We start from the raw sequence: 18,843 nt of genomic DNA, 5'->3' as shown, positions 1-18,843 counted from the left end.
CCAGCACCCACATGGCAGCTCAACTGTCTATAACTCCAAGATCTAACACCTTCACACAGACATACATGTAGGCAAAACACCAATGCACATAAAATACAAATAAATAAATTAAAAAAGAGAGATTCAAATGAGTATTAAACCTTTTATTTCTCAAACCACTCACATGCATAATGTTCTTATACACAGTGTCAAAATAAAGAGGAAATGCACTTTTATACAAACAATTTCAAGTATACATTAATAGACTTTTCAGATTACTAACCAGGTTGCTAAGGTTTCATTCACATTGTTCTTAAAGCTGCTCAGTGAGAAAGCTTCTGCTCACTGCTTTAAATATGTTTATATAAACCCACATTTAACTCTTCTTTCATCCCCTCCCCCCTCCCCAACACGCCAGGGCTCCATGGGCTCTAGGAGACATGCTACCCCTTGTCACCAGGGGAAGAACAGAATCTACAGGAGGAGAGTCAGGTACTGTCACATTAGGGGAAAAGAACCCAGCACTTAGATGTGACATAATTCTGGAAAATATTTTAGCGTCATTGCATTTTCACTTGATTTTTAATTTAAAAATAAAAAATAAAAACAAGATTAAAAAAATAATTTGGTAGCAAAAAATTAATAAAAATAAAATTTCCCTTAGGGGGGAAAAATCCAAAACCAGTGTAGGTATTTGAACTTGTTTGGTGGTTCTTTTCCCTTTGGAAGGGAATGCTTGGGGGAGCTTAAACATAGACAGCATTTTGTGTTCACATTAAGATATTAGTTACAAGGCAGCAGTTGCCTAGCTCAATCCCCAGCACTAGGAATTAGGGGTAAAGAAATTTGGTTAAATCTTACAGGGTCTGGCAAGAGTTTTCCCTTTTCAACTCTCCTCCTGAGTGGTCTGGCTTCAGGGCCAGGAACAGCCACCCTTCTTAGGGATTAAAGTGCATACTTTGTTTTTGTTTTCAGTCAAGGGGAAGGGAGGGTTTACACGTAAGCGATGGCTACGGGAGGCTGGAGAGGAAACCTACTCCTATGTATAGGTATTTATAGTTAAGGTCACAACAAAAAACCAAAGTCTGAGGAGGAAAGACGCACACAGCCAGCCCCATGTTCTCAGGGCTACCTGGTGTACTTTTCTGAGGCATTTTTACTATTCACAGAGTAATTGCTACAGATGAAAAGACACAAATCTCAAATGTTAGACTCTCTTCATAGGGAGAAGACAGACTGATGGTTAAAAATAATCTGTCCTGCTCCCATCCAGGGCCAATGTTATAGAAAGTGATTGTCTGTTTCAATATGAAGTCCTTGTGATGAATGAGTTGTGGAAACTAAGTGCTGCCTACAAATGCTACAGTGTCAGCTTGAGGAAGAGGAAGAGGAAGAGGCTGCAGTCTGATTCTTGCTATCACTCTGAGGCAACTGAAGTGAAATCTTTCGGTGATTCCTTAATGGGACAGCTATAAGCCAAATCTAACTTTCAGTTTCCTTGTAAATGTTTTACGGTTTCCTGGGAAGAAAACCTCCGAAGTTCTCAGAGAGAAGTTAATGCTACATTTTAAGCTATGTGAGGAAGTAATGGGCTCAAGATAAGAAGAGGGATCTTGTCTTAGATTCTGGCCTCTGAGTCCAGTGTGATCTACTTTTCACAGTGACCAGTGGGAAGGCACAGTGCCAGGGACAGGTAGCTGGGAGACAGCTGTCACCCACTGAGTAAGCACCATAGAGAAGAGTTGGATATAGTTCCTTCTGAGTAGGCCCATCTGAAGGAAATCAAACCTCTGCTGCATTGCTGTTCTTCTTTCGCCCTCAGCCGTCCCTTTGCCTCTCAGAGGCAGTGCCTGAGTGGCCCATCCTAATGACAGGAGCCAGAAAACCTTAGTGCCCTGCCAATGTGCTTTCCCTCACTTAGGTAGGCTCACAACCCTAGGTTGAGTGCTTTTTTTGGGGAGGGGGGGAAGGAGGGGGTTGAGACAGGGTTTCTCTGTATAACAGCCCTGGCTGTCTTGGATGTGCCACCACCACCACCTGGCCCAGAGTGCTGTTATTAAGATGTTTTAAAGTAAAAGGAAGCCACTGGGTCCACTGGGTCCTGAGTATTAAATCTACTACAATACAAAACAACTAACAGAGGAAGCTGTGAAGAGACCACAGCAGGTGATAAGCTAATGAACTGAGAGCCATGTCTTTTGCCTACAGTGATGACTTTTGCTTTGAGGGCCAGCAGACAGAGCAAAGGGCTCACAGTGTGGTCAGATCAGCATTTGCTTAGCTATTTCTGAAAAGATTTAGATCTGGAACGATAGTGCAGTGGCAGAGTGCTTGCCTAGCATGCTCCAGATTCTTGCACTCAACACCCAGTACTAAAAGAAGAACAAAGAAAGAAGAAAAGAAAGAAAGAAAGATGGGGGGCAGGGTAAGGGAGGGGGATGAACCAATGAATGAATGAGCAAGACACACATTAGGGCAGAAGATGATTGGACTTTACAGTTGTGGTAGAAGCTGCTTTTACCAAAATTTGCTCAAAATATCAAAGGCAGACACGTTTACCTTTTACTACCACTTCCCTACCTTCCTCTTTTGTCCCTTCAAAATCTTAAAGTCCAGTGTGGTGTTACTTGCATAAGCTTCAACAAGTTTCACAGCACTCCACCATGTTCTCCAGCTTGAAAACCCTAAGGGACTGTTTTCCCATCCTAGTCACGACCAGGAAGTCTTCAGAGCATCTCCTAAGGCCAGGGAGGCAGTTCTCTCCTGAAGCTGCAGCATTTATAGCTAAGCAACACCAAGGCCCTAAAGCTTAGAACAAGCGTTCATATCCTGATGCTAATTAGTCCTCTAATCAACTTCTCCATGAACCTACCTTTTCTTCCTAATCACACCACCTAGTTCTAAAGGCCAAATGGTCAGTCATTTATAGGCAACGGAAGAACAGAATTTTCTATGTGTTCAGGAGGGTAATCAGAGTCTGGCACTGAGCTTGCCCTTGAAGGTGCACTTCTTTGAGAAGCTAGAAGCTGCTCAGTAGTTCCTTTGAAAGGTGGTTTTCATTGACTTGGGATAAGAATGGAAGCTGCTAGGTCTCATTTAGGAATTACTGGAACATCTTAAAACAAAGATGTTAAGATGACTCCTTTCACATACTAGTCAGGAATATTTAAGCCTTGGCTAGTTCATTTTATTCAGAAAGACACAACTAAGGAAAAGTAAGAGTTGCTTGACAAAGAAATCCTACCAGGCTAAGAGACAGGTAATCAGAAGCCATGATCACCCACGGCAAGACTATTCTTTTCTCCACTAAGCAACATTACCTGTTTGTTTTACAGAGAAAAGCAGCCTTGCAGACAGCCTGGGCATAGCTTTGCAGTTTTGTTTTTTCTCAGGACACTGAAGTGCTGCTCTATTTTAGCTTGCAGAACTGAGCAATTGTCACTCACATCACATATGCAGAGAAGGAGTCTGGAAAACAGTCCTTGACACTGCTTTCATTCACATATGCACCTTTGTATGGCACACAGGATACTGGGCTGCGACATTTTCCTCCAGACCTACTCTGAGGGGCAACAGAGGAGCCTGAGCTCTGGCCCACGGCTAAGCCAAGAGCCACGCCTGGGATAGCAGTAAAGGTACCTGTGCCAAGAAAACCCAGGCCTTTAGCCCCAGCACTTGGGAGGCTGAGGCAGGCGGATCTCTGAGTTCAAGGCCAGCCTGGTCTACAAAGGGAGTCCAGGACAGCCAAGGCTACACAGAGAAACCCTGTCTTGAAAAACCAAAAAAGAGAAAGAAAAAACAAACAAACTAAGCTTCAGGCATTTCTCTCCTGGAGTCCTTCCACTCTAAAAAGTTTTTTCTCTTACAAAACAAAACCCACACAACAACAGCCCACCTCCACTACAAACAAAACACACACAACAACCACAACCTACCTCCACCCCCACCACAAACAAACAAAACCCAAACACCTTCATTTCACTTGGTAGGTAGGGTCACAGAGTGAGCTACTGTTAGTTTGACGTTACCCTGCCCAAGTTCACCAATGACTACCCACAAAGGGATTTCCCGCTTTGGCTGTGCATGAGAACCGTGGGGCAGGTCCTGTTGTTGCTCAGGCACTGCACTCAGGGAGTTGTGTATATACACCCAAGCCACATGCTGCACTCCAGCACACTCCTAGGGACCTTTCTAAACCCAGGCAGCACAGCACACAAGTCAAAGGTGAATGTCAGACAATACAAGGCCCAATGCTCATCCAAGCCAGAGGGGAGGGTAAGAATGTTTCCTTCTACATTCATGGACAATGTAACTCAAGAAAATTACCTGGGAACTTCTTATTCTTTTTCTTTTTTTACTCCAAATAAATTAGTTTGACCAAATAGGCAACAACATTGACAATAAAATATTATTATGACTTAATTAAGTATGTGTTTTAAAGTATAATTTATAGCAAGACATCAGGGGTAGGCTCTGTGTACAAGGACAAGACTTTGTGTAACAATAAGCCAGAGGGAGAAAGTCTCCTAAGCACAACTTAATCCCCGAGTCTGGAACACCAGCCTAGCTCATATACTGAGATCTTCTCTATGGTTTAGCAGTAAAGCATTTGTGGTAAACAGACTTGTGTCTACCCAGCTTTCTCCCTGGAGGACGCATACTGGATTTATTCACAAACTGTTCACAGTCGCTTCTGTGTAATGCTTCTCTCCCTATTGGGGGTTTCACACTGCCTGTATTCCCTACCTGCTCTACTTAAGGTCATGAGGAGAGAACACAGTACCCAGAGAACAGCGGCAAACCCTCAAGCTTTGAAAATGGATACTCCTCTAACTTCATTCCTAACCAGGGAATCGCTGCTTTCAGACATTATAACCGGGCAGAGCAAAATAAAATGAACAGGTGGGGAAAACTCCAGGACAGCTGTTAGAGCCAACAGCTGCTCCTCAGCTATAAGATGCTCAGAAGGGAGGCAAGCCGACATCAGTTCTGACTAGGTGGCATTCTACTGGTGAAATGAACTTTTCTGCCATGTACAAAATTCAAGTCTTGATTATTATGACAGTAATTTGGCATTTAAAAAAGCACATCTCTCTTTGGAGTAATCCTTGTCATGTATACCATAAGCTATTGGTAGCAAGCTCATTATCAGGAAAATGTGGTTAATATTCCAGTCCCTATAAAATGAACTGCAAATGGCAATGGAAGAACAGTGATGTTTCACTTCATTCAGAGGAGGCGGGGCCATCTTTAAGAACAAACACAAAAAGTAGGTGTGGTGACAGATACTACTAGTGCCAGCAACCAAGAGACCAAGGCAGAACAGTGAGAGTTCAAGGCCAGCCTGACCTAAAAAGCAAAGCCTGGGGAGAACATCACAAACAAACTGCAAAAACGAAGGTGAGGATGGAGGATGGAAAAGTTTGAAGCCAGCCTGGGCAACACAGTGAAACTCTGCGCATGTGCACGCACACACAGAGCGAAGGTTCTACCTCCACTAGACACTCCCAGCAGACAAGTACAGGACTTGGGCAACAAGAACCAGACAATAACATCTGCATTAGTCAAGCATTAATAATGGCTCTTTATTTTGAGTCTAGCTTTCCTCTGTTTGCTATAGAAAGCTACACTCTATTTCCTCAGCCAAATGCTTAGAGGTAGAGGAGCTGAAACGTATACAGAAAAGAACAGGGGTGGAATGGCAAGGACTCAGGCTCCTGTGCAAGGGCTATAGGGAACTCTTGAATATGCTCAGTATTCAGTGGGAGGTAGAATACTCTACACTGCCTTCTCTGCCTTCATTAAATACATTTTCCTTACACACACAGACATCCAGCAACTCACAGCAATATTGCAATTCACAGCAACAGTACGTTTATCCCAACAGCTACTTTCAGGCTATATCCTGCGTATTGATTCCTAGCCCTCCTCAGTATCTAGAAGCATAGTTTCTTTTTCTTTTGCTGGGCTCTAAGCATATATTTCACTTTAATACTTACATCTGCTGGCTCCTAAAAACTAAACCAAACCAAACCAGATACACTAACTGTTAGATGTATTATAATGTCTTTATAAATAGAAAGTACAAGAAAGAATATTTTTCAGCCCAATACAAAGTTACCAAAAGCTCTCATAGCCTACTGTGCCAAGAATTGAATTTTTAGTACAACACAGCTAACAGAATGCTTCTATGCTACCAAGATCATGGTGAGTAAATATATTTTATAAACATACATTATGAAAAAGACATTAAGAAAATAGCTAAACTTCCCATAAGAGTTATTTGCATGAACTATCTTCAATATACCATTCTGTGTTTAATGCACATGCATATACAATTGAATTCTTTAGTGATATTTTTATTGAGCCATTTTTCCAAAAAGAAAACAGGCTCATTAAAAAACAACAACAAAACTCATTATCAGATTTAGTTACTTCTGTAAAAATACTGGAAACTCTCTATAAATTCTAAGTACGTCTGCCATCTGATAGCATTTCAGAGATGGACTTTCGGCACACTTTTAGTGACCTCTTTATTAACGCGGCTTCTAGAGGAAACACATTTAAGCTTTGTTCCCTGCATAGCATCTCTAGGTTTGAGTGGTTCTTAACCACTGCAGTTGGATTTCTATGACTTATAGAAAACAGAAAACTCTCCAAGGTTGTCAGCACCTGCTTCCGGATAAGACTACAGGCAGAACTCTAACCCTCAGGTGGCGACTACTCACTTGGGTTGTTGTGACTGGCTGAAACAGTTTATACTTGTGATGCTGAAAGCAAAGCAAAGATTGTCAATCTGTAGGATTTCCCCCTTTTTCATCTTGTTCTCTCTTCTATGGAACCGTACAGTGATTCCGAACTTGAGACCACAGAGATTCCAGAGAAGTTTTCAATGAGCAGAATACACATGCAGTCATGACATAGGCTATCACGGTAAAATGCCATTTCCTGGGACTGTAATTTCAAAGTTCTCTGTCAAGAAAGGCAGAGATAAGTGATTATATCAGGGTGGAAATGAGCGTTTTTTAAAAAGTTTTAAATTAAGTTCTAAAACTTCCCCTAATCTTCACGATAAAACCTAATTAACCTCCACAGTGTCTTTGGATATCTAAGTACACTATTGTCCCGTCCCCTGCCCTCCCTCCCCCGATTCCTAGCATTTTTGTAGAGTCCTAAATAAGCGTTTGGCTCCCAGTGCCCCTCATTTCCCTAGGCCTCACATGGCAGCAGAGGTCACTGTCCTCTGAGACCTGGGAGTGATGAGCCAGAAGCCTTCACAGCTACTTCTCTGGGAATCTACTCACATGGTACCGTAAGCCTTTTCTTCCCTCAGAAGTGTGTGATTTGGGATAATTTGAGTATAATTTATTCTCTACCGTCTTCTTCTCAGTGCAGGACTAGTGTAAGTTTTCCAGTCTAATCATTTTAAGTCAGGAGAACTTAAATAACGCATTATAAATCTGACAACTCCAGCCTTAAGAAAACGTCAATGATCTGTGACTTTGAATAAGAGAGGCTGCTAACAACTGCTAAACAAGAGACTAATACACAAAACTGGGCATCTGATTTTCCTGTATGAATAGCAGTAAGAATGGGATCAGCCAATTCATCTTTAAACACAAAATTATATGAGGAGAAGTGGTAGAGGCAGAGAGGGGACAGGACAAGCAGGCGACACTTGCCATCTTGAGCTGGAGATGTAGTTCGGTGGCTGGAGCATTTGCCTGACACCTGTGAGACCTCAATACAAGAACCCTTATGGTCTCAACAACGGGTATCAAGCCACACAATAGAAATTCCTAAAAATGATTTAGTAGCCATGTATTTCCATAGCACAGGAATTTCTCATCTAGACAGCTATTAAAATATAGCTGTCTTCAATAAATCAAAATCTCAAACAATATTAAGTTTTTAACTTCCTAGGGAGTATTTCTGGCTCAGCACATACAGCTGTTGTGCCTTCACAGCAACCAAAGCAAAAAGGCAAAACCTGGAACACAGTGGAGGGGAGGAGTAACTGCTTTAAAATATGTGCAACTCAAAAGAAGGTGTTAACCAAGAAGTGAGGCACAAGTATTTGTCTCCTTCTTCTTCTCAGATCTTTTACTGTCCCACCGCAGATATAATAATGGCTTCAATAACACTAGTAACTGACCACAAAGGTTTAGAAAGAAAATTAGAAACTTTATGTTACTTGTAAACAATTAAACATGGTTTCAAATCTGCATGTCTTTCATAAAGTACTGGGATATTTCCTCTTGCTTAAGATCTGGGCTCACCACTGACTAAAATATGGCAGTGACTCTGATGACTGTGGCCTGGACTCTAAAACAACTGGCATCTTTTGTCCAGCCTGAACTGCCATATTAAGAAGTCCAACTACCGGTTCCCAGCACCCAGCTGTCTCTCCAGCCACCAAAAATAAAAAATAAAAAAATAAAAAAATAAAAAATCCAAGTACTTGCTGGGTGGTGGCGGTACATGCCTTTGATCCCAGAACTTGGGAGGCAGGCAGGTGATCTCTGAATTGGAGGTCAGCCTGGTCTACAGAGCGAGTTCCAGGATAGCAAGGGCTACACAGAGAAGCCCTGTCTCACTGCCTCCCACTCCAAAAAAGAAGTCCAACTACCATGGATAGTCCCTGAAACTCAACGAGAAGGCTAAGCCCAGCTTTTCAGCTATGCATGACATAATTTTGGACCTTCCAGACCAGTTCAACCACCTGCCTCTTCCTTAACATCTAACTTTTTTACAAAGATTTATAAAGTGGTTGCTAAGCTACTTTGGAGTTAAAACTTTAGAGTAGTTTGTTAGACAGCAATAAGAAACCAGAAAACATTTTCATTTTTAAATAGTAACTCAGTCAACTTACCTACAATTAGACCTACCAAGTGGGCAATCCTGAATAATACTCAAGTCAGCAGAGACCAACTGCATCATCCTTTGAAGAAATTTGCTGATTACATACTCTTGGGCTATACAACATTTTACTTATTTATATGCCTATGGGTATTTTGCTTGCATGAAATGTCTTTGTACAACGTGCATGCCTGGTACCTGAAGAGACCAGAAGAAGAGGGTTTTGTGTCCCCGGGGACTGGAATAGCAGTTGTAAGCTGTCATGTGAGTTTTAGGAACCAAAGCCAGGTCCTCAGGAACAGCTAGTACTTGTCCATTGAGCCATCTCTCCAGCCCCTGTTTATGATTACAAGTTCACTGAAAGTAGGAACAATGCTAGGTACTGTACGGGAAGTAAATGTGCTATGGTGGAGGCAGTCTGGACTTTGTAGCTGGATGGGTAAACACCAGCTCTTCAAATTAGGTCCCCTCAGGCCCATCAGTTTTTTCATCTATAAAATGTGCCATAATTATACTTATTAAAGGCCCTAGAGGCTATTCAGAGTATCAGGCGTTAGACTGCCCATGTAGAGACAAAGTGCGTCATTCTCACTAAAATGACGGTAATAATCACAACAGACTGACATTAGGATCAGATAAATTAATAAAACTGTGTCTTGAGCATAAACATTCAAAAAAAGCTGACTGTTTTTAGTATTATTGTTATTATCTCAGGAGATTTGGATATAACTTCAGCTATGCTAGTAGAGCACGTAGTACAGCTAAGACTTTCAGAACCTCCCTCGCTATAGAAAAAAGTGCAAGCTTTCTAAAAAACCATGTCTCAGATTCCCAACAAGTAGATTTGGGTCTCTCAAGAATGGGAAGCATGTTGGGCATGATAGAGCGTGCTTTTAACTCCAACACTGAGGAGGCAAAGGCAGGCAGATCTCTGTGAGTTCAAGGCCAGCCTGGTATATGTAGTGAGTTCTAGGACAGCCAGGAGAAACCCTGTCTCAAAAATAAAACAAAACCCAAATCAACCAAGCAACCAAAACCCCTAAAGGAAAAGGAAGCCACAACTAACGCTGGTTTTGTTTACAAATTCCAAGCATATTATCTGGTACCAAAAAGTATTTAACATTTATTTAATGGAACATAGTCTCCTATATATTACCTACCAGTGAAGACAAGTAATTGCATATGTTTCCATGAGATACTTTAACTTCTGGCATTATGGAATAATTCACATCCTAAGATCCAGAGTATTAAATTATGGTGTTGGTCACATGGGATGCTCAATGTAAGACTACCTTAACTGGCTGGTGCACTTGAGACTCCTCCACAGGACAGGACCTACTCAGTAGACACAAAATAACAAGCATTAGAAAAGCACTCCCCATTCCCACCCACCATGAAGTTATGCTAATGGCCAGTAAATACAGGAAGTAACATTCAACAGGCTCTGCCTTTTTTAAAAAAGTTAGCTTTGCTGTTTAAAGCTTTTACTAGTTGAGCTACTGGGGTTCTTTTAACCATGTTGAGAAGTTAAGCATTTTTGCTATACAACGGGAAGGAAGATTAGAAAATTATTTATAAAAATTATTTTTGTACTCTCTGTAAAGATAATGTAATTTCAGATAATATTTGTCTTTTCAGCATTGCTGTTTATGTGTCATTTGAGAAAAGATGGTCTTCCAACACAACAGATGTGGATGATTTATACAGATATCTCTAAGGCCGTAGCAATAATTACTTTCTTTGTAATGTAACAAGCTCAAGTGTTCTAACATGCATTCATACTGTTTTAACTGTGGCTGGTCCTGAGGAAGAAAGCCTACTTACTATCTAAGTAAAAACACCAGCCTGGGGAAAAGTACCACTTAAAAATCTTGGTCTAATGCCGGGCGTGGTGGTGCACGCCTTTAATCCTAGCACTCAGGAGGCAGAGGCAGGTGGATTGCTGTGAGTTCTACAAAGTGAGTCCAGGACAGCCAAGGCTACACAGAGAAACCTCATCTTAAAAAAACAAAACGAGAGAGGGGGGAAAGAAAAGAAAAAACAAAACAAAACAGAACAAATCTTGGTCTAAAGACCAGGAAAAGCATTAGAAAGCAAAGAAGCAAAAATACTGAGAATTGTCGGGCATGGCAGTACATGCCTTTAATCCCAACACTTGGGAGGCAGAGGCAGGTGAATTCTGTGAGTTTGAGGTCAGCCTGGTCTACAAAGTGAGTCCAGGACAGCGAGGGCTATACAGAGAAAGCCTGTCTCGAAAAGCCAAAACCAACCAAACCAACCAACAAAAACTGAGAATTAGTCATAATGGTTGTCAAACTTCAATGCTTTCAATTGATTCCTGTTTAAATGACAGCTTCTAGCATAACTGGATGTTTCAGTTGTCTGCAGCCAAGTTCTTTCCCAAATAACATGTCCCAGATCAATCAGAAAACCCATTATTACTAAGGTTCAAGTGCTCTGAGACAAGGCAGATTTAACCTAGATGAATAGTCTGAAACTTAAAATGAGGATTGTCTAGTCCTCAGAGGCTATCTCACATAAAACACAGTAAAGCTTATTGGGAGGCAACTTTAAGAACAAAGAGGTGAGCCTGGAGTGGTGGTGCACGCCTTTAATCGCAGCACTCAAAAGGCAGGTGGATCGCTGTGAGTTCAAGGCCAGCCTCATCTACAAAGGGAGTCCAGGACAGCCAAGGCTATGCAGAGAAACCCTGTCTTAAAAAACAAAACAAAACAAAAAGAACAAAGAGGTGACCAGCCATGGTGACACATGCCTTTAGCCGCAGCACTTGGGAGGCAGAGGCAGACATATCTCTTTGAGTTCCAGGCCAGCCAGGGCTATATAATAAGACCCTGTCACAAAATGAAATAAAAACTTACACTACACTAAACTAAACCAAAAGAGCCAAAAAAAAAAAAAAAAAAAAAAAAAAAAAAGACATGTCCTGTGTGGAGACTAATGATTCTTCCCCTTTTACCTCCGATGATAGAACTTATAACAACAAATCACACTCACTGTACTGCATCAGCACAACCTAGAAAACTTGGCCCAGATAAAACTCTGAAGCCCTTGTATTATTTCCAAATGTGGAGAAATATTCTCCTCTTGTAAGCAAGCATTTATGAACACAGTTAAAATTGTACATTTCCCACATCTTATGTAACAATGAGAATGAATGTACACAAAGTAAATATGTAATGGTCCAAGTATTTTAACAAGTTAGATATTAGCAGATGTGCAAGAATGAGCCTAAGAAGAAACTTAAATTCTGATGTTCATTATGTTTTAAAACATCCAGAAGAAAAAAACAGAAAGATTGAACTTTGTATTAGTCTACACATGGACAGAATGGATTTACTTAAGATTAGAACGAAGGGAAAAGTATAGGTGTCTAATCTAGAAAAACAGTACACAAGAATTAAAACACCATTTGTTTTGCTGTTTGAGAGAGAGTCTTAACGCACCCCGGCTACCCTCAAACTCTATATAGCCAAGGGTAGCTCTGGACTCCCGGTCCTCACCTTCACCTTCCCTCCCAAGTGCTGGCATCGCAGGCAAGAGCTATCCACAACAGAAACTGCTCTTTAAGTCTACCTTAAGTTCACTTATGCCATTATTATGCAGATCAGTTGAAGCAAGATCAGAGACGACAAAACTTATTCATAACATGAACTTTTGAACAGGGTACCCGTTTAGCCCTATACTGTTGTATGTGGGATTTTTAAAAAAAAGATTTATTTATTTATTTATCATGTATACAGTGCTCTGCCTGCATGTGCACCTGCAGGTCAGAAGAGGGTGTCAGATCACATTATAGATGGTTGTGAACCACCAGGTGGTTGCTGGGAATTGAACTCAGGACCTTTGGAAGAGCAGTCAATGTTCTTAACCTCTGAGTCATCTCTCCAGCCCATGTGGAAATTTTTTAAAATAAGAAACATCCTGTTATAAACAACTATTCTAAACTTAATCTATTTATAACTTTCAGACAAGGAGAAATCATAACCCTGTTTCTGTTTGGCTTATAATCCATTCTTAGTGCCCTTTGGAATGGGATTCAAGCAAAAGAAAAAGCCAGGGGACATATGAGATCCAGGAAAGGATGACACACTCTCAAGTACCAGGCACAGATATGACTGAGGTCAAAGCCTCTGTGAAACTATGCCTAAGGTGAAATGCGAGAGGAGTAATTTGTAGTTAGCTTTTGAAAGTTAGACAGAAGACAGCAAACTTCTCTGACAGCGTCTAGACAGTGAGTACTTTTAGGCTTTGTGGCCGTATACTTAGCTTTAACCAAGCACACAGGTGTGAGGATGTATCTTATAATCAGGTGGCCTTTATATTTAACTTAAGGGCTACGGGTTGCCGAACCCTGATCTAACTCAAGCTCTGCTGAGGGCTACACTCAGAACTCTGTGGTTTACCTGGCAATCACTGCTGTTCCTTTCCTAACTCTCAGCTATGAAAATGTTTTAGTATTTTAAATTCTTTCCCAGCTGGCCTATGTAAAAAGCTCCACTTCCACAGACTGCTCAATAATGCCTTAGTCAATATTCCTTGAATAAGTAATATACAAGTAAGAAAAAGGGCATATTTGGAAGGGAAAATAAGTTATTTCTGCTTACATATCTTCCAGGGTTTCAACTTTTCTGATTAAGTACTTTTCTACTACAATTAAGAAGCATTTGCCACTGCTTCTATTTCTTTAAAATTAGACCTTCTGGTTAAACAAAAAGTAATTTACACAGGTTAACACACACACAGACACACAGACACAGACACAGACACACACAGACAGACACACACAGACACAGACACATACACATACACACACACACACACACACACACACACACACACACACACACACACACACACACACACACACACACACACACACACACTAGTCTGAGTTAGTAGGAAGACTGTGAAAAGCTACCTCTTGGTCACAGACTACTCAACTATTAAAATGAGGTTCCAAACATCACTCTTCCACCAGGAAACTCCAACCAAAGCTGGATTTCCACTGCAATGAGGCAGGGACAGCCTATGCCTACTTCATACCATGTTTGGAAAACTGTTTCACTGGTGGCAAGGGAACTGGAAACAGGAAAAAAAAATTAAAAAGCACAAAAATACAAGACAACTAAGATTAGACTTAGTTCTCTGGTACAGTGAGATGGAATGGGGCCAGGGTGGAGGTGTGTGCCTGGAACCTCAGTGCTCAGGTGGCTCTAGAGCGTGGACCAGGACACCAAGGGGCTACACAGGAAGGCCCTGTCTCAAATACCCAAAAGCAAAATAAAACACCCCTCAAACTATGGAGTTGCTCGGAATTACATAAAATAAAATTCAACTCAGTTTAGAGGTAATTATGGTTGAGTAAAAAGAGAAGAATTCATTAGGAAGAGCCTTTCTGCATATATACAGTGATACTGCCACGTGAATGACATAGTTTATACCAGTATTAGAATTCGGAGAGAATAGAAAGTCTATTTAGGTGAAAACAGATACACATGTGGCCAACTCTCGCTTTTGCTGAGCATCCTCCTCTGCTGTTAAGTGCCACCCAATAGTACTAGTCCTGATACGGCAGCTTCATGACACTGAGTCACACACTGATGACGTAGCTCTCACTGCTAATGCAGTTCCCCTCACAAGGTGACGTGTGCAGGTCAAGATTTGGTAGTAAGGGTCAGCATTAGCTGAAGCCCATTTAGTGCTCCTCGTACACACCGGTACGCACACATACGGGTACTACAGTACTAACCCATGATCCTACAGGGGTGCTAGCAAAGAAGTAGGACAAGGTCACAGTGAATCTGGGTAAGAATCCTGGGTATTCAGAATAGTTTCACTTCTAACTAAAAAGGAAGATTATTTTTTGCAAACTTTGTTTCAAAAGTAGCCTGGGTGGAAGTCTCATGAATTTCATGGCTCTGGCTAGGATAATTAGGGCAGAGAACCAGCAAAGAAGATTGTGCTGATGTGGTCCCAGGACCGGAAGCATTCTATTCACAGTATCAGTACAGTAAAAATTTAGTAGAAATGAGTGAAAACGGTGGGAGGGAACCCCCCAAACATGCATTCAACAGTCTCCACCCCATTCAAGCTGTTTGTGGCTGACCTGGATGGAGTGCTGATAAGTGCTCCAAAGTTTCTTTTTATAGAAATTACTGCACGTTACCTTTATAATTTGGTAATAGTTAAAAGCTCTATTTTCTTATATAACCTAAAAAGCTAACAATGTGAAAAACAACTTCTGAGCATATAACTTAACTTTTCAAAAGTAGGGTAGACGTAAAATATTTTTGGTTGGCTTAAAAAATCCCTCTAAAGCAGCATCTTCTGACCTCCCAGCAACCTGCCTGATCAGTAATGACAAGATCTGTTCACTGAAAGCCTCGAATACAAGGTAAAGTTTCCCTAGAACTTCAACTCTATGGTTTTAGGCCACAGAGCACGGTCACCCCTAAGGTGGCTCTAGCAGACAGTTTTCACTCTTTCATGCTGTTGCCCACTGAAGCAGCAAGAAGTCTGTCTATGATTATCAGAGACACTGCTCTCCAGTGCTGCTTTTAAAGGTGGGCTCTTCAACTGGAACACCATAATACTCCTTTAAAAGATGAATTTCTATACTTGCTCAGAAGAGAAAACCTTTCTCTGGTGATACTGTATACCCAAGCCTCCGGTTGCTTAAAGCCATCCTTTGCATTCCAGTTCCTTATCAACGTCTTCTGCACCTTTCCACACGCCACAAAGTGCTCACAAGAAAGGAGCGCACAAACTCCACATTCTCCTAAATGGCTCACAAGTGCAGGTAGGACCAGCCCATCCCCCCAAAGCTCTGAGAATCACAATATCCCTATACCAAAACAATTACACATTTAAATATGCTCTTAACATCACTCAAGTTAGAGACATCCTTCTGTTTGCACTGTAGACTGCAGGCATCAGCTTGCCTGAATCACTTTTAACATTCCTTTGCCCTCTGCATGCAAGACAAGGCATATAAAGCTCTATGTGTTTGGTAAATTCTTTCAGAGCTGGATTTAAGAATCTCAGAAAAACTCAAGATCACTAAAAAGTTTTAAAAATCTTAGGAATGATGATGTAACCATACCTGATAAGAATTGATCCCTTGATCATTTATTGCAACATGATTGTGCATGATATTTTCTTGTAAGTCAAGTGCCCTGTAGTGTATTATTTAAAAAACAAAAAAACCAAAGCTCTTGGAGTCACCAGCAATTTGCTAATTGGTTTATGAATTATATATAGACCTAAGACACAGATTTAAGTGACGTTCCTCTTCACTGGACTGAAAATATAAAGTATAAAACACGCAGAAGGAAATAAAATTGTGGTTGCAATAAGAACAATAGTGTTGAATCTCTCTTCAACTGTAATATTGCAGGAAAAAAACTTTAAAAACTTCATATAAAAGTTATCAAATGTGGAGACCTGTGGATTTAAAAATACAATCCAGGCTCATTTCACTGGAAAGTGACACTTCTGATGTACAATATTGCTGTTATATGAAACTAGGAGCTGAAGAGAATCAGCTTTTGGTAGCCAGCCTAACAGGTTAACCCATAGCGCTAGAAACATTTTTGTAATACCCAAGGATTTATGCAAGTGCAACGGTTTACAAACACCGAACAGGAAGTTGTACTTCAGTTCTGTGCTGTGCAGTATTTGTAAAGCATAGAAGCACTTGCTTCCCTGCTCCTCTCTCAGGCTCCCACAGGTAGACGTGCCCACTGTAATGCTTGGCTGTTCGTTCTCCTTCTCTGTGCCTAAAGTGCCTGCTAGAATACTGCTCCATGGTAGCTGACCACACGAAACCACCAGGCAACGTCAATGTCTCCCCAGGGCAAGGGCAAGCTAACCATTTAGACTAGTAAGAACCACCAGCATTCTCTTTTCTTAAATACGGAAATGCATGCTCTGGCAGGGAAGAGGAAGGAAAGACTCCCCTTTCTCACCATGTTGACTATCTTTCCCTCTTCTGATAGGCTGCGTCAGCTGGCCAAAGCTCCTGTTGCTTTTCGTTTTTTTAGATCTGGGTTTTAACCCATCAAGATGATATGGACCTAAGTACAGTGTTCAATCATGACTGGTAGATAAATGACCATTCATTTATCAGTTTTGTTAAAAACATTTTTTTTCTTATAAAGTTAACAAACCAAGGCTGTTGATCCCTGAATTAGAAGCTGATTTGCTTGATTATTTTCCAAAGTGTGAGGAGGAGAGAGAAGAGCCTTTAGTGCTTTCTGCATGTTGGTCTTCTAATTTGGCAACACCATCTTCTAGTCGAGTGATGTGGCATTTTGTGAATCTAATGGTCCTGATAGGGGCTGGATACGGCCCAAAGGGGAAGAGGGTCTGCCCCCTCCCCCTCAGTGTTTCAATCTGGCCCAGTAGTAGACACTGAGCCCTGGGCAGATTCCCCAGGAGCAACTGTTTCTTCGTGAGAAGGTGAGCCTTCTTCAGCTTGCCGAGATGTGACAGTTGTCTCAGGAGAAATGCTGTGAGGCCCTTCCAGAGGTATACAGCCAGGGTGGTTTTTTCGAAAGTGCTGATTCAAGATGGCCTGGAAGGGGAAACTTTTGCCACAAACATGACAGTGAAAAGGCTTGTTGCCTGTGTGCTTGCGGATATGATACTCCAGCTGATCTTTCCGGGTATACTTTTTTCCACACATGCGGCAGACAAAAGGTGTGATTCCCATATGCAGGCGCATGTGGCGGTCGAGACTTCCCTTTTGGTTGAAAGATTTGGCACAGTAGATGCAGGTGAGACGGGGATTATACCGGAACCACCGTTCAGATACTTCCTGTTCTCGGAGATACTCCACATAGCCGCTTACTCCCATCATTGCTGACTCTTCTACCTGCACCAGAAGAAAATAAGTGAATAGCACATAATGCTAAACATAGACGTTAAAAGCAACCCAATCGACTTGTGCCTGCTACTAAGATGTATGCTCTTCTGTATCTGTGTGGTGTAAGGAACAGAACACAGGGTCCCACCCATATACACTTACTTGAAATGGAGAGCCCAGAGGGAGCCTTACTACTACCAAAAGGTAAAGATATGAACACAGTAATGAAAAAGGAACCCCGGGAGTATTATTCCATTGACATAAGAAGTGCAATGCAAAGCTCTGGCTGGTGATCTGGGTATTTACTAAGCCTCTGCTACACTTGGGAGGTAGAAACAACAGGGTTAGGGATGCAAGACTACTTTTAGCTATATAGGGAGTTGAAGACTAGCCTGGACTACATGAGGCATGCCTCAAAAAAACAAAACCAAAAGCCAACCCAAAACCGCTCTGCTTTAGTGCTATTTTACATACTAGGAGACAATGAGCCCACAATACTACCCTTGACTCTATGCTTACAGCTGTGCTCTAGAGAATCGGCCACAGAGTACGTACAACTTTCTGTGGTGCAAACGCTCTGTAATTTGAACTACTCATGTGATAACTACATGGCTATTAGCATTTGCCATATGCCTAATGCAACTGAGGAACCATTTAAATGCCATTACTTTTAACCAATTAAAACAGAAATTCAAATGTGGATTTTTGTCTACTACATATGAAAATATGGAATATATAAAGGCAAATATAATAAAATTTTATTTATGACATTATTATTACCATGTTAACCAGCAGTAGCTAGCTTTATAAAATATATAATGTATAGGTAATAATGTAATGTACCAGCACACCATTATCATTCCAAAAACTGAAAAAAATTCTTTACATTTTTACTATTTTATGTGTTATGGGTGTTTTGCCTGCATGTATGTTTATGTATCATGTGTGCTTGGTGCTCTTGGAGATCAGAAGTGGATGCCAAGTCTCCCAGAAGTGGAGTTACAAACAGTTGTGAGCACCATGTGGACGTCAGGAATTGAACCTAGGTCCTTTGGAAGAGCAGCCAGTGTACTTAATCACTGAGTTATCTCTCCAGCCCCTAAAAAACTTGAAGTGAC

The 18,843-nt window shown here is 41.3% G+C and overlaps 1 protein-coding gene and 1 long non-coding RNA gene across 6 annotated transcripts in view; one reads left to right on the top strand and one right to left on the bottom strand.

The window, feature by feature from the left end:
* Positions 1-18,843, top strand: part of LOC311599319 — a 155,240-nt gene that overhangs the window by 120,458 nt on the left and 15,939 nt on the right. The gene's annotated exons all lie outside the window — the stretch shown is intronic.
* ZBTB37 (zinc finger and BTB domain containing 37) overlaps positions 129-18,843 on the bottom strand; it is a 31,225-nt gene continuing 12,510 nt past the window's right edge. For 2 of the 5 annotated variants that reach the window (XM_084783497.1, XM_084783496.1), the window contains one exon: positions 129-17,734. In XM_084783497.1, the coding sequence (XP_084639623.1) occupies positions 17,249-17,734 (486 nt within the window). In that variant the 3' untranslated portion in view covers positions 129-17,248. The remainder of the gene's footprint in view (positions 17,735-18,843) is intronic. The other 3 variants (XR_014779542.1, XR_014779543.1, XR_014779544.1) reach the window with 3 other exon arrangements.

Source organism: Acomys minous, assembly GCF_964271855.1.
Source record: "Acomys minous genome assembly, chromosome: 1".
NCBI classification, from domain to species: domain Eukaryota; kingdom Metazoa; phylum Chordata; class Mammalia; order Rodentia; family Muridae; genus Acomys; species Acomys minous.
This window is presented reverse-complemented; position numbering and strand designations above follow the sequence as displayed.